Genomic DNA, 16,579 nt, shown 5'->3' on the forward strand with positions numbered 1-16,579 from the left:
TCACACCACCCTCCCACCTTCCCCTTGTTAATCAGGAATCTATCTAGCTCTGATTTAAGAATAATCAAAGGGCAGAAGGGCAGAATTTTCCTGTTTTGTCCGCCACAGGAACTGTAGCGGGAGGGGTGAACCATGGAAAGTTCTGTTGACTTTGAACAGGATTTTCCAGTTTTGGGGCAAGTGCAGCTAGAAAATCCCATCCAAAGACTTTGTTTCCACTGCCTTTTGAGGGAGAGAGTTCCAAAGACTGACAACCCTCTGAGAAAAAATATTCCTCCCCATCTCTGTTCTAAATGGACAATCTCTTATTTTTAAACAGTGACCCCGAGTTCTAGATTCTTCCAGAAGAGGAAACATCCTCTCCGCACCCAGCCTGTCAATAGACCTCAGGATCTTAAAGGTTTCAAACAAGTAGCCTCTTACTCTTCTAAACTCCAGCAGATACAAGCAGAGCCTGAACAACCTTCCCTCATAAGACAACCCACCCATTCCTGGGATTTCTTGAGTAAATCTTCTCTGAACTGCTTCTAACGCATTTACATCCTTCTTTGAAAATGAGACCAATACTGTACACTGTGCACCAGGTGTGGTCTCATCCATACCCTGTATGGCTGAAGCATAACCAATTCCCCTTGCAATAAACAATTACATTCTATTCGCTTTCCTGATTACTTGTTGTACCTGCAAACTAGCCTTTTGTGATTCATGCACTAGGAGCCCCAGGTCCCTCTGCATCTCGGAGCCAAAATGGACAACCTCACATTTTCCCACATTATATTCCATTCGCCAGATTTTTGCCCACTCACCTAACCTATCTATATGTTTTTGTAACCTGTTTACATCCTCCTCAAAACTTACTTTGCTGTCTATCTTTACATCATCAGCAAATTTAGCAACCATACTTTCAGTCCCTTCCTCCAAGTCCCCAGCACTAATCCTGCTGGCACAGTACACATTACATCATGCCATTTTCTGGCAAATGACCCATTTATGTCTACATTCTGTTTCCTGTTAGCCATCTTATATCCATGCCAATATGTAACCTTACACCATGAACTTTTATTTGCAGAATATTTCCATAATTATCGAATGTCTTCTGGAAATCTATGTACAGTGCATCTGCCAGTTCCCCTTTATCCACAACACATGTGACTCCTTCAAAGAACTCCAATAAATTGGTGAAACATAATTTGCCTTTCACAAAACTTGTTAACTTTGCATGATTATCTTGAATGTATCAAAGTATCCTGTTAAAACATCTTCAATAATAGCTTCTAATATTTTTCCTATAACAGATGTTAGGATTTGGCTTATAAGTTTCCTGGTTTCTGTGGCTCTCGTTTTTTTCACTGAAGGCATTACATTAGCAATTTTCCAACCTGTGGCAACTTGAGACCACAAATAAGGTATTTGAATGTGTTGTTTGAAAGAAGGGACTTCTTTATATAAATAAATAATGAAGTTTATCAATAACAATAACTCCACAAAACTGTAATAACTATTGTGGAGGAACAGAGAGATCTTGGGGTTCATATCCACAGATCTCTGAAGGTTGCGACTCAAGTGGATAGAGCCGTGAAGAAGGCTTATAGTGTGTTACCTTTATTAACAGGAGGTTTGAGTTTAAGAGCCATGGGGTTATGCTGCAGCTATACTGGATCTTGGTGAGACCACATTTGGAATATTGTGTGCGGTTCTGGTCACGTCACTATAAGAAGGATGTGGAAGCATCGGAGAGAGTGCAGAGGAGATTTACCAGGATGCTGCCTGGTTTGGAGGGTAGGTCTTATGAGGAAAGGTTGAGGGAGCTGGGGCTTTTTTCTTTAATATTTTTCCATATGAAGGAGGATGAGAGGCGACTTAATAAAGGTTTATAAGATGATGAGGGGATAGATAAGTGGACGTGCAGAGACTATTTCCTTAGGTGGATGTAGCTGTTACTAGGTGGCATAACTTGAAGGTTCATGGTGGGAGATATAGGAGGGATGTCCGAGATAGATTCTTTACTCAGAGATTGGTTGGGGTGTGGAATGGACTGCCTGCTATGATAGCGGAGTCGGACACTTTAGGAACTTACAAGGATAGGCACTTTAGGAACTTTCAAGGATATTGGATAGGCACATGGAGCGCACCAGAATGATAGGGAGTGGGATAGCTTGATCTTGGGTTTGGACATAGCTTGGCACAATTATCAAGGACCGAAGGCCCTGTGCTGTGCAGTATTGTTCTATGTTCTAACTATGAAAACAGGAGCACTAATAAAATGGGTGTTGCGTGCAGGACAAGCAGACTGAAAAGTCCTCCAAAACCCACACATGTTGAAAACCCTCAACAAACGTCTGTAAAACAATCACATTGGAGAAAAAGTGTATAAGAACACTCTGTATTCAAAATGACACTCTGAAACACTTCCCCCCACTCCCTCCCCAGGACAGAAATACAACATAAGTAACATTTCAACTATACAAAAGTCTGCCAGGAGCTTTGCAGTTGCGTTGTGATCTACGCAGTTCCACTGTTGAATCTTGTAACGGTGGATCTGGAATTGTAGGTGAGGAGGGAGATTGAGAATCTGTAGCTGTTCCTCTTTCCCTCCCCCCCCACAGAGTCCATGGCAAACCTGGGCACACAGGAACTGCTCCCTGGTGAATGTCCACAGCAGCCTTACCCTCTGCCATGTTATCTGTAACTCCTGCTGACTCTGAAGAATCTATCTGTCTGCTTGATCTCCATTTCAATGGGCCTTTGCTGAGCCAGTCACCACTTCCACCCTCCCCCCCCCCACCCCCCAGCAAACTCAGCCCTTTCCCTTTGACCCTCAGGAGGCTTGCCCTTACTTCTTGATTATTATACGCAACATGGACTTCCGACACCCCGAGCAAAGAAATGGACTCTCCTAAGATTAATTTCTGCTGGAGTAAGGTGCTCAGTTAGAGTCCCAAGTCAACTTGTGGGTTTCTTCACTAATTATGGACGCAGAGGCTGCTGTGCCCACCTCCATCTTGCCATTAGCCACCACGGCATAACAACAGGCTCTGCTCATTCCTCATTACACTGCCGGAAGCTTCCTCCTCTGCCTTACCCCAAAGGTGATGCAGAGTGAAGCTCGTTTGAATTTGCCTGCTCAGTCCTCACCTTGCTCTTCACTAAATGCCCGTTCTTGTTGCCCTGGTGACAAACAGCATCCATAATTCTGTGCAGTGATTTGCACAGTGTGGTTCACCTTATCTAAAACAGTTCACTACTTTCACCTTTTTGCTTACAACCCCTTTTTCATTTGATGCAGTGCTCCCTCCTGGGCACATTAACTTTCAGAAATCTGAAGCATTCTTTCTGGTAGTATCAGGGCTTGATATGGCTCCTGCTCTATCCAATAAACTATATGCAATAAACTATAAAGGGTCGTGAATGAAGCCCAGTCCATCACTCAAACCAGTCTCCCATCTATTGACTCTGTCTACACTTCTCACTGCCTTGGAAAAGCAGCCAGTATAATTAAGGACTCTACACACCCCAGACATTCTCTCTTCCACTTTCTTCCTTCATGAAAAAGATTCAAAAGTCTGAGGTTATGTACCAACCAACTCAAGAACAACTTCTTCCCTGCTGCCATCAGACTTTTAAATGGACCTACCTCACATTAAGTTGATCTTTCTCTACCCTCTTGCTATGACTGTAACACTACATTCTGCTCTCTCGTTTCCTTTTCTATGAACGGTATGCTTTGTATCACATGCAGGAAACAATACTTTTCACAGTATATTGGTACATATTACAATAATAAATCTAGTCTTCATGCCCTGCAAAATTTCTAGAGCCTTCTTAAAAGGCAGTATGGCTTCCCCTAACATCCAACACTGAATGCTGTCCTCATTAATATGGCAGACCAGTCTATCTCTGAGTATATCTTCTAAAACTCTCTGAAATCACTCTGTTCTAAAAGCTGGAATAATTCTGACACAAAGTTAGCTACAACTTGACCTGTTTTTTGAAAATGGCCATGAAATTTGAATCTTTGAATAATCACCAAGGACTTTGGATTATGGTAATTCTGGACCAGTGCAATTAAATCTGTAAATGAAATCTTTGCTGGTTTCTGTGACGTGGCCAGATTCCTCATCAATTTATAAGTCTTCATCCTCCACACACACACTCAGGAAAATCAAGCGCTGCTTCACCTCATCTATTCCATTTTCTTTAAAAAACTTGCAACTTCTCCATGTATCGAACTCACCAAGCGCCCCAAACATAGCCATGGTGCTACTAATTTGAAATTCCATTGTATAAACCCATGATAAAAACAAACTCTCAGTTGCATGCAATCTCATGTTGCCATATTGAAGCATCGACAAACTTTGTTTTCTCTTTGCCTGCCGCTTTTCCCTCCATCAAAAAGATGTGGCAATTTAATACCATGATAAAGATAATCAAATGTGTTACTTTCTTATGTTCTTATGTTCTTATGTTCTTAAAAGGACATAAATAAATAACACAGTTGAACAATAACAGTAACTCAGCAGAACAGTATTAACTATGAAAACAGGAGTTCTTACAGACTGAAGAACCTGCCAAAGCCCGCAGATACTCAGAACCTTCAACAGATTACAAAGGAGAAAAGGCCTATAAAGAACACTCTGTACTCAAAATCACTCCCTGCAAAACAATCTAATGGGACCTTCCCCAATTCTCGTCAACTTTGGAAAATTAAAACCAATCTCACTAGTCACTTATTTTAAGATCAGAGGATGAAGTTTACACAACCTGAGGATCTGTATTTGCTCACTACCACTTCCTGGTGGTTGCAATTCTTCTGAGTTCCTCCCTTCCTTCTTATTCCTGAGATGTTACTTGTGTTGGGGGGGCAGGAGAAGATGGAGGAAGGGGGATCATGAAATCCCACCCCCAAGAGAAACATCAACCCTGATACTGCCCTCTTCACAATGGAACTGAGCCCAATCAGAATCCTGATCCTAATGCCAGGATGGAGTGCGATCCCTCTGGGAATTGGAGATACGTGTTTCTAAGTGTTGCTAATGTGTTTGCGAGCTCCGCCAACACAACATCCAGAGAGTTCTTCCTGTATTAAATCCATTTTCCACCCGAGTGCAGAATGTTCAATGTCGGCACTCGATGGGCACTGTCAACCCACCCAGAAACAAGAGAACTGACGGTAACCCTAGGCAACAGATTGGTTTCTGCTTTACTCTCCAAGCATGTTCTTGGCTGGATTTCCCTGTTAAACAATGAGCTGTGTGTTCCCCAGAAACTCCTCTGAAGTTGCTACAGCTCCCGGTTCTCCTACCTCTCTGAGGGGCTCTGTATATCTGCCTGGTTTGCGGAGGAGCAGAATTTCTTTTGGATTATTGCCCTTTAAAGACTGCTGCCTGGTGGTGGGGTCCTGCACAGGCTGCTCAATCTGGAGACTGCCCCATCCCCCAGCTCCCCCAGAATTCAGGTCAAAGTGAACACAGACCCCTTAGAGAATGAGACCGGGAGATAATAATGGGAAACAGGAAATGGCGGGGGAACTAATTAAATACTTTGGTTGGAATTTTACCACCTTACCCACCACGGGAATCACAGCGGGCGAGGGGTGGACCGTGGAAAGGTCTGTGGACCTTGAGCAACATTTTACGGTTTCGGGACGAGCGAAGCTGGAAAATTCCACTCCTGTGTTGGTCTTCACACTAATAGCTTTCCAAAAGTACTAACTGGCAAAAAACAGGCACAGGAGGGAGGAGGAGAAAAATAAATCCAATAACAATCACTAGAGAAACTACTGGGGTGAGAGTCTGATAAATCCCCTGGATGTGACTGTGCACTTCATGATAATAAATGAAGTAGCTGCAAAGGTATTGAATGGACAGGTAGGAATCTTCCAAGAATCCTCAAATTGTTCATTTAGGCACCGCACAAAAAGTTACTTATATAGAAACATCGAAACCAGAACCAGGCTGAGGCTATTCAACCCTTGATGCATACTCTGCCACTCATTTTGATCACAGCTGATCATCACATTCAATATCCTGATCCCCCCTTCCCCTCGTATCCTTTTAGCCCCAAGAGTTATATCTAATTTCTTCTTGAGCAATTTATTTATTTATTAGTGTTACAAGTAGGCCTACATTAACACTGCAATGAAGTTACTGTGAAAATCCCCAGGTCACTACACTCCGGTACCTGTTTGGGTACACTGAGGGATTTATCCACACTTATGACCATAAAACATTCAATACCTCCTCCTTATTAATCTTAACGTGCTCCAGAATGTCATCATCCCAACTGAAATCTCCAGCTGAATATATATAAAAAATATTAATTTAAGACCTCATCATAACCTCTGGCTCCTCGCACAGATTGCCCCTTTGGTCTCTAATGGGCCTCACTCTTTCCCTGCTCTTAATAGACTTACAAAATGCCTTGAGATTTTCCTTAATCATATCTGCCAATGATATTTTGTGACTCTCTTTGCCCTCCTAATTTCATTTGTAAGCTCCCCACCGCACACTCTCAACACTCTATACTCCTGAAGGGCCTCCCCCAAGTTCAGTGCTCCATATTTACCAGATGCTTCCTTTTTTTCTTTATCAAACACTCGATATCCCTGGACTTGCTGCTCATGCCCTTCACTCTTAGTGGAACACTTTGGCCCTGTATTCCCACTGTTTCACTTTTAAAAGACTCCCATTTTCCAAATGTAGATTTCCCTGCAGGTAGCTTCTCCCAGTCTACATTTGCCGGATCCTGTCAAATGATATGGAGGTAACGCGGGAAAGGGGAGTTGTGGATGATCATAAGAGATCAGTCATGATCTCATTGGATGGTGAAGCAGACTCAATGGGCTGAATGGCCTATTTCTGCCCCGACATCTCCTATGGTCTCAGATAATTACATGCTGCTTACCTATTCTTCCTTTTAAATTGAACAAGTTCACTTTCTCCCGCATTATACTCCATCTGCCAATGTTTCCCACAGTGACAACCGAACAATTTCACTGACGAGACTCCTTATACCCTTTTGACAACCTACATCCATGTCTATGTTGGTGTCATCGCTGTTTCTCACGACTGAGGGAACTCTGAATTGTCACCTGGTCAGTACTGAGGGAGTGCCGCACTGTCAGAGGGTCAGTACTGAGGGAGTGCCGCACTGTCAGAGGGTCAGTGCTGAGGGAGTGCCACACTGTCAGAGGGTCAGTGCTGAGGGAGTGCCGCACTGTCAGAGGGTCAGTACTGAGGGAGTGCCGCACTGTCAGAGGGTCAGTGCTGAGGGAGTGCCACACTGTCAGAGGGTCAGTGCTGAGGGAATGCCGCACTGTCAGAGGGTCAGTGCTGAGGGAGTGCCGCACTGTCAGAGGGTCAGTGCTGAGGGAGTGCCGCACTGTCAGAGGGTCAGTGCTGAGGGAGTGCTGCACTGTCAGAGGGTCAGTGCTGAGGGAGTGCCGCACTGTCAGAGGGTCAGTGCTGAGGGAGTGCTGCACTGTCAGAGGGTCAGTGCTGAGGGAGTGCTGCACTGTCAGAGGGTCAGTACTGAGGGAATGCCGCACTGTCAGAGGGTCAGTGCTGAGGGAGTGCCGCACTGTCAGAGGGTCAGTGCTGAGGGAGTGCTGCACTGTCAGAGGGTCAGTACTGAGGGAATGCCGCACTGTCAGAGGGTCAGTGCTGAGGGAGTGCCGCACTGTCAGAGGGTCAGTACTGAGGAGTACTGCACTGTCAGAGGGTCAGTGCTGAGGGAGTGCTGCACTGTCAGAGGGTCAGTACTGAGGAGTACTGCACTGTCAGAGGGTCAGTGCTGAGGGAGTGCCGCACTGTCAGAGGGTCAGTGCTGAGGAGTGCCGCACTGTCAGAGGGTCAGTGCTGAGGGAGTGCCGCACTGTCAGAGGGTCAGTGCTGAGGTAGTGCCACACTGTCAGAGGGTCAGTACTGAGGGAGTGCTGCACTGTCAGTGGGTCAGTACTGAGGGAGTGCCGCACTGTCAGAGGGTCAGTACTGAGGTAGTGCTGCACTGTCAGAGGGTCAGTGCTGAGGGAGTGCCACACTGTCAGAGGGTCAGTACTGAGAGAGTGCTGCACTGTCAGAGGGTCAGTGCTGAGGGAGTGCCACACTGTCAGAGGGTCAGTACTGAGAGAGTGCTGCACTGTCAGAGGGTCAGTGCTGAGGGAGTGCCACACTGTCTGAGAGTCAGTACTGAGGGAGTGCCGCACTGTCAGAGGGTCAGTACTGAGGGAGTGCCGCACTGTCAGAGGGTCAGTGCTGAGGGAGTGCCGCACTGTCAGAGGGTCAGTACTGAGAGAGTGCCGCACTGTCAGAGGGTCAGTACTGAGGTAGTGCTGCACTGTCAGAGGGTCAGTGCTGAGGGAGTGCCACACTGTCAGAGGGTCAGTATTGAGAGAGTGCTGCACTGTCAGAGGGTCAGTGCTGAGGGAGTGCCACACTGTCAGAGGGTCAGTGCTGAGGGAGTGCCGCACTGTCAGAGGGTCAGTGCTGAGGGAGCGCCACACTGTCAGAGGGTCAGTACTGAGGGAGTGCTGCACTGTCAGAGGGTCAGTGCTGAGGGAGTGCTGCACTGTCAGAGGGTCAGTGCTGAGGGAGCGCCACACTGTCAGAGAGTCAGTGCTGAGGGAGTGTCGCACTGTCAGAGGGTCAGTGCTGAGGGAGTGCCGCACTGTCAGAGGGTCAGTACTGAGGGAGTGCCGCACTGTCAGAGGGTCAGTACTGAGGCATTGCAGCACTGTTGGAGCTGCTGCCTTTTGAAGAAGAAGTTCGACCAGGACCCCTATCTGATCTCTGAACTGAAAGTAGAAGATCAAATGGCGACTCTTGGGAGAAGGGCAAAGGGAGTTCTCTCCAGTGTCTGCGATGGTTATTTGTCCCCAAGCAACCCATATTAAAGCAGATTGTCTGTTGGATCATGCTGTTGTTTGTGGGATCCTGCTGTGCACAAATAGGCTGCTGTTTCAAAGAACAAAGAAAAGTATAGCACAGGCAGAGGCCCTTTGCCCCTCTAGGCCTGTTCTGATCGTGACGCCTGCCTGATTAAACCTGTATGCGCTTACTATTCCAATCGAAATAGTGACTATACCCCCTAATCTGGTGGAAGGTGCTACAGAATTGTAAGTGTTTGCTAAACAGAGTGATGGTGCTGCTGCCTGTGTACAATCTGGTCTTGGGATTGTGTTACCTTCTCTTCAATACTCACGTTGCGCCATTTTTGTCGAAAAGGACACTTCCCCAACCTGGGATAAAGCCGGGCTCACGAGTAAACCACAGGATCACCAACAAGCAGAACAGGGTGAGGACAGCTTTCTCAGCAAAGGTCATGGGGCCCAGCTGGATGTACTCTTTCTCAATAACTCCGTGAGCTCTCTTCTCTTTCGATGAGACTGGGATTCCCCATCCCCACAGCTCCCGAAAACTGACAAAAAAAATCATCTGATCAGCTCCATGCCTTTGATATTAGTGTTTTCTAAATATCTGTGGGGAAGGATTGACATCTCTTCATGGACACCAGGCTCCATGACTCAATACACCATTTGCATCATTGTCACCTTCACCATGAAGACAGCAATCTGGTGGAAATGATCACCTTTCTCTCACAGATCTCTCTGCAGCACTAGAATCCCAGTCTGTCAGAGACCTCCCAATGCAGAGTGATGGAGAGGCCTGCAATCACAGGCTTCTGTGCGGAGGAGACAGTTGCAGCTGGAGAACCCAAAGATTTCGGTGGGAATTCTCAAATCAGATCCCCACATGTCTCATGGAAGCTCAGACTTGCAGTCTCTGGAGACACCAGCTCCTGCCTTTCTGTAGCTGCCAGCATGAGCTTAGATACAGAGTAAAACTCCCTCTACACTATCCCCATCAAACACTCCCAGGACAGGTACAGCACAGGGTTAGATACAGAGTAAAGCTCCCTCTACACTGTCCCCATTAAACACTCCCAGCACAGGTGCAGCACGGAGTTAGATACAGAGTAAAGCTCCCTCTACACTGTCCCCATCAAACACTCCCAGGACAGGTACAGCACGGAGTTAGATACAGAGTAAAGCTCCCTCTACACTGTCCCCATCAAACACTCCCAGGACAGGTACAGCACGGAGTTAGATACAGAGTAAAGCTCCCTCTACACTGTCCCCATCAAACACTCCCAGGACAGGTACAGCACGGGGTTAGATACAGAGTAAAGCTCTCTCTACACTGTCCCCATCAAACACTCCCAGCACAGGTGCAGCACGGAGTTAGATACAGAGTAAAGCTCCCTCTACACTGTCCCCATCAAACACTCCCAGGACAGGTACAGCACGGGGTTAGATACAGAGTAAAGCTCCCTCTACACTGTCCCCATCAAACACTCCCAGGACAGGTACAGCACGGGGTTAGATACAGAGTAAAGCTCCCTCTACACTGTCCCCATCAAACACTCCAAGGACAGGTACAGCACGGGGTTAGATACAGAGTAAAGCTCCCTCTACACTGTCCCCATCAAACACTCCAAGGACAGGTACAGCACGGAGTTAGATACAGAGTAAAGCTCCCTCTACACTGTCCCCATCAAACACTCCAAGGACAGGTACAGCACAGGGTTAGATACAGAGTAAAGCTCCCTCTACACTGTCCCCATCAAACACTCCCAGGACAGGTACAGCACGGGGTTAGATACAGAGTAAAGCTCCCTCTACACTGTCCCCATCAAACACTCCCAGGACAGGTACAGCATGGAGTTAGATACAGAGTAAAGCTCCCTCAACACTCCCAGATCAGGTACAGCACGGGGTTCAATACAGAATAAAGCTCCAACTACACTGTCTCCATCAGGTACAGCTTCTCCTCTTAAAGAGAAAGAGAGTTGCTGGGATTTGATGGTCCTCTTGTTTTGAGAGTGGTGGGATCGAATGTGGTTCCCTTATCAAGGAACAATATTCCTGCCTCAGCTGGTGTTGCTGGCATGGGCTGTCTTCACGCCATGTGTGCCCGCCTCTCTCTACCTTCCCTCACTATGACCCACAGACACATCTTCTCTCTCTCTCTCTCCTCCTTTGATAGACTTCATAAATCCTGTCTCTATGTCCAAGCTTTTTGTTACATGTCCTATTCTGTCTCCTCACACGACTCGGTGCAAAACCCATTTGATAATCGCTCCAGTGAAGCAAGTCAGGATGTTATCCACTATGCAAGGCACTATATAAATGCAAGTTGTTGTCGCAATTTACTTATACCATTCTATAATTCTGATTTTAAACAAGCGACAGTTTGTGTTGACTCACCCTCAGTGCCGCAGATGGAGCAGTTAAAAAGAAGTCACTTACTTCATTCCCAGGAATAAAATCTGTAGCCATATCCAGCAGAGAAACAAAATGATCAGCATGTTGGGAAATGAGAAGCCAAACCATGTGGCAAAATTAATCACCTCTTCATTGTCTGGATAAATCCTTTAAAATGACAAACACAAAGTCAAATAAAACCTTTCAATACCCTCACATCCTTTCATAAAACATCCTCTCAAGGATCTTACTTTGATTCATTCTCGGGGCGTTAGGGGTGATCTTATAGAGGTCTATAAAATAATGAGGGGCACAGATCAGCGAGATAGTCAATATCTTTTCCCAAAGGTGGGGGGGTCTAAAACTAGAGGGCATAGGTTTAAGGTGAGAGGGGAGAGATACAAAAGTGTCCAAAGGGGCAATTTTTTCACGGAGGGTAGTGAGTGTCTGGAACAAGCTACCAGAGGTAGTAGTAGAGGCGAGTACAATTTTGTCTTTTGAAAAGCGCTTAGACAGTTACATGGTTAAGATTGGTATAAAGGGATGTGGGCCAAATATGGGCAATTGGAAATAGCTTAGGGGTTTACAAAGAAAAGGTAGCATAAGAACATAAGAAATAGGAGCAGGAGTAGGCCATCTAGCCCTTCGAGCCTGCCCCGCCATTTAATAAGATCATGGCTGATCTGTCGTGGCTCAGTTCCACATTCCCGCCCTCTCCCCATAACCCTTAATCGCTTATCAAAAACCCATCAACCCGCGTCTTAAAAATATTTAGCGAGGTAGCCTCCACCACTTCAACGGGCAGAGAATTCCAGAGATTCACCACTCTTTGAGTGAAGAAGTTCCTCCTCAACTCCGTTCTAAACCGCCCCCCCTTTATCTTGAGGCTGTGCCCCCTAGTCCTACTATCCTTTCTGAGCGGGACGAGTAGCATGGACGAGTTGGGCCGAAGGGCCTGTTTCCATGCTGTAAACCTCCAGGACTGTATGAGCATTAAGACCAGCTTTTGTTACCCATCCCTAATTGCCCTCGAGAAGGTGATGGTGAACCACTTCCCAGAATGCAACTGAGTGCCTCTCACCACAGCCATTCCCGAGGCTGGTTTACAATCATCCACATTGCTGTGGCTCTGGAGTCATGTGTAGGCCAGACTGTGTAAGGACTGCAGATTTCCTTCCCGAAAGGATATTGGTGAACCAGATAAGTGTTAGAACATTTTGGTAGTGTTTTGATAAAGAGTCATCTGGACTCGAAACGTCAGCTCTTTTCTCTCCTTACAGCTGCTGCCAGACCAGCTGAGATTTTCCAGCATTTCCTCTTTTGGATTCAGGTTCCAGCATCCACAGTAATTTGCTTTTATTTCAGTAGTGCTGTTGGGGGAAGTGTGGTTTCAACTAATTTTGCGGGGAAGGAGGGTGGGGTGGTGGAAGGTGGCGGGGGGAGGTGCGGGAAGGGGTGTGGGGGGGGGTCTAGATTCTGGAATGGAGGTGCAGCAGGGAGGGGGTCATGCACAGTCAAATATAGAAGAAATACCAAATCGTTTTGGAAGGGAGAGCAAACATAGACATGTTAAAGCACAGGTGAACATGACAAGACTGGGTGGTATTTGTTTTAATGCAAGGAACCTTAAGGCTAAGGCAGATGAATTGAAGGTAAAAGCAAAATACTGCCGACACTGGAATCTGAAACAGAAACTCCCATGTGTTAGTCCATGTCTTCGATTCATTTACAGAAAATGCTGGAAAGTCTCAGCAGGTCTGACAGCATTTGTGGAGAGAGAATAGAGCCAAAGTTTCGAGTCTGGATGACGAAGCTCTGACAAAGAGTCTTCCAGACTCGAAACGTTAGCTCTATTCTCCCCCTACAGATGCTGCCAGACTTGCTGAAGTTTTCCAGCATTTTCTGTAAATGAATCGAAGACATGGACTAACATATGGGAGTATAATATTATTGTTATCATAGAGACATGGGCGCAGGAGGGCCAGGACTGACAGCTTAATATCCCAGGGTATGGAGCCTTCAGAGGGGACAGGGAGTAGGGAGGCGGTGGTGGTGAATGGGATTGGTATTACGATATTAATCGAGGAATTGATTATTGCATTGAGGAGGGATGGTATCTTTGAAGGCTCCCCAACTCAGGTCATATGACAATCTCCTTTGTTTTGTTGACATTGAGGTAGAGATTACTGTTGCCGCATCAGTTCACCAGATTCTCTATCTCAAAGAACAAAGAACAACCCAGCACGGGAAACAGGCCCTTCGGCCCAACGAGCCCGCGCCGCCATTTCAACAAAGCATTTTCCTACACCTACCCTGCCCCGTGTGTATGTGAATGGTACCCCTAATGTAGCCAGATTCAGGGGACAATAGTGTAGGGTCAGTTTGGTACACCAATCAGCCTAAGAGCACATCTTTGGGGTGTGGGAGGAAACCGGAGCACCCGGAGGAAACCCACGCAACCACAGGGAGAATGCGCAAACTCCCACAGACACAGGCCCAAATCCATGGATCTGCACAGCTAGCAGTGATAGCCACTGAGCTGTTGTGGTGCCCATCTGCTGGTCCAGGATTAAGCACACACAACGACACGAAGTACTAGGCCACTCTCGAAACCTCCAAGAGCAGCCCACGCACGACCCACCGTGTGCATGCCCCTTGTTTGACAACAAGGTGGACCGACACCTGTGGATTAAAAGAGACAAAACATTAACATGTAATATTACATTTCCAGTGTCGTCCCGAGGCTCTGACCCTTTTTAATACCGTCTACTATAACCCTCCATCCCTGTTTCGCTCATGTGCCTATCTAAGTAAACCTTAAACAAGTCCAACGTGCCTGCCTCCACCACCTTACTTGGTAGTGCGTTCCATACCCCCACGACCCTCTGCGTGAAAAACCTTATCTAGTATCCAAATTATACTTCTCCCCCCTCACCCTTAGATCATGACCTCTCGTAATAGTTGTCCCCAGTCTAGGGAAAAGCCTGCCACTGTTGACTCTATCTATACCCTTCATTATTTTATACACCTCTATTAGATCCCCCATTAATTAATCTCCGTCTTTCTAAGGCGAAGAGCCCCAGTTTTTCCAACCTTTCCTCATAACCCAGTCCTTCCATACCAGGCAACATCCTGGTAAACCTCCTCTGCACCCTCTCCAGGGTCTCCACGTCCTTCCGGTAGTAAGGTGACCAGAACTGGACGCAATACTCCAAATGCGGTCTAACCAACGTTCTGTACAACTGTAGCATTAGACAAGAGCAGATGTGGTTGACTCTTGACTCATAAATATCTTGAGAAATGGCCAAGCAAGCCATTCAGTTGTATCCAACCACTACAACAAAAACACAAAGGAATGAAGCCAGGCAGACCACCCTGAATAACCTACGCACTGGAACCAAACCAGCAAACCCAGCCCAGTTGACCCTGCAAAGTCTTCCTTACTAACATATGGAGTCTTGTGCCAAAATTGAGAGAGCTGTCTCTCAGAGTAGTCAGCAACAGCCTGGCATAGTCATGTTTAAGCAATCATACCTTACAGATAATATCCAGACACCACCATTATCATCCCTGGGGACATTCTGCCCCACCAGCAGGACAGACCCAACACAGGGGCAGCAACACAGTGGTATACAGTTAGGAGGGAGTTGTCCTGGGAGTCCTCAACATCAGCTCTGGACCCATGAAGTCTCATAGCACCAGGTCAAACATGGGGCAAGGAAACATGCTGATTACCCCATACTGTCTCTCCTCAGCTGATGAATCAGTACTGCTGCATGTTGAACACAACTTGGAGGAAGCACTGAGGGTTGTAAAGATGCAGAATATACGTGGGGTGGGGATTTCAATGCCCATCATCAAGATTAGCTCAGTAACAGCACCACAGACCGAGCTGGTCAGGTCCTAAAGGAGATCACTGCTACACTAGGACTGTGGCAGGTGGTGAGGGAACAAATGAGAGAGAAAAACACATTTGACCTCATCCTTACCAACCTGCCTGCTGCAGATGCATCTGTCCATGACAGTATCAGTCAAAATGATAACCGTGCAATCCCTGTGGAGACAAAGTCCTGTCTTCACTTTGAAGATTCCTTCCATAGTGTTGTGTGGCACTACCACCATGCTCAATGGGATAGACTTTGAACAGAGCTAGCAACTCAAGACTGGGCAGCTGTGAGTCGCTGTGGGCCATCAACAAGTGGGGGAACTGTACTCACAGTGTGTAACCTCATGGCTCGGTACATCTCCCACTCTACCATTACCACCAAGCCAGGGGAACAAATTGAGTGCAGGAGGACGTGCCAGGAGTAACACCAGGCAAGACAGACTCAGCAGAAGTAGTGGCACAGTGATGTACAGTCAGGAGAGAGTTGCCCAGGGAGTCTTCAACATCAACTCTGAACCCCATGAAGTCTTATAGCACCAGGTCAAACATGGGCAAGGAAACCTGCTACTGATTACCGCCTATGAGGTGTCAACCTGGTGAAGCTACAAATAAGACTACATGCCAAACAGCGTTAAGCAGCAAGAAGTAGACAGAGCTAAGCAATGCCACAACCCATGAATCAGTTCTAAGCTCTGTAGTCCTACCACATCTAGCCGTGAATGGTGGTGGACAATTAAACAAGAGACTCCACAAATATCCCCATTCTCAATGGTGGAGGAGCCAGCAAAAGATGAGGCTAAAGCGTTTGCTGCAAACTTCAGTCAGAAGTGCCGAATGGATATCTGTCTCAGCCTCCTCCGGAAGTCCCCAGCATATTAGATGTCAGTCTTTAGCCAATTCGATTGACTCCATGTGACAGCAAGAAACAGCTGAAAGCACTGGATACTGCCAAGTCTATGGCCCCTGACAATATTCTGGCAATAATACTGAAGACCTGTGCTCCAGAACTTGCTACCCCCTAGCCAAGCTGTTCCAATACAGCTATAACACTGGCATCTACCCAGCAATGTGAAAAATTGTCCGGGTATGTCCTGTACACAAGAACAGGACAATCCAACCCAGCTGATTACTGCCCCATCAGTCTACTGTTACGGACCAGATCAGAAACCCCAAGGTATGTTGTAAAGTTAGACTACACTAGACCCCGACTATTTTCTATTGTGGCATCAGTGTGAGGGTAAGGTGTTTCATAGAATCATAGAATCCCTACAGTATAGAAAGAGGCCATTCAGTCCGTCGAGTGGATTTTCCCATCCTGCCCACCACAGGAATCATAGCAAGTGGGATACGAACTATGCCTGCACCAACCACAATCCCACCCACGCCCTACCCCTCTGTCCCTACATATATTATCCACTTATCCCTCTAACCTA

General features: G+C 46.7%; 1 protein-coding gene across 1 annotated transcript in view; it reads right to left on the reverse strand.

Moving 5' to 3' along the window:
- LOC145357595 (Na(+)/citrate cotransporter-like) overlaps positions 1 to 16,579 on the reverse strand; it is a 77,932-nt gene that overhangs the window by 23,305 nt on the left and 38,048 nt on the right. Inside the window, exons 6-7 of the mRNA XM_080211073.1 lie at positions 11,306 to 11,428; positions 9,199 to 9,414 (exon numbers count right to left, since the gene is read on the reverse strand). Coding sequence (XP_080067199.1) covers positions 9,199 to 9,414; positions 11,306 to 11,428 — 339 coding nt within the window. The remainder of the gene's footprint in view (positions 1 to 9,198; positions 9,415 to 11,305; positions 11,429 to 16,579) is intronic.

This window comes from Carcharhinus amblyrhynchos, chromosome 23, assembly GCF_965287045.1.
Source record: "Carcharhinus amblyrhynchos chromosome 23, sCarAmb.v2.hapA, whole genome shotgun sequence".
NCBI lineage: Eukaryota > Metazoa > Chordata > Chondrichthyes > Carcharhiniformes > Carcharhinidae > Carcharhinus > Carcharhinus amblyrhynchos.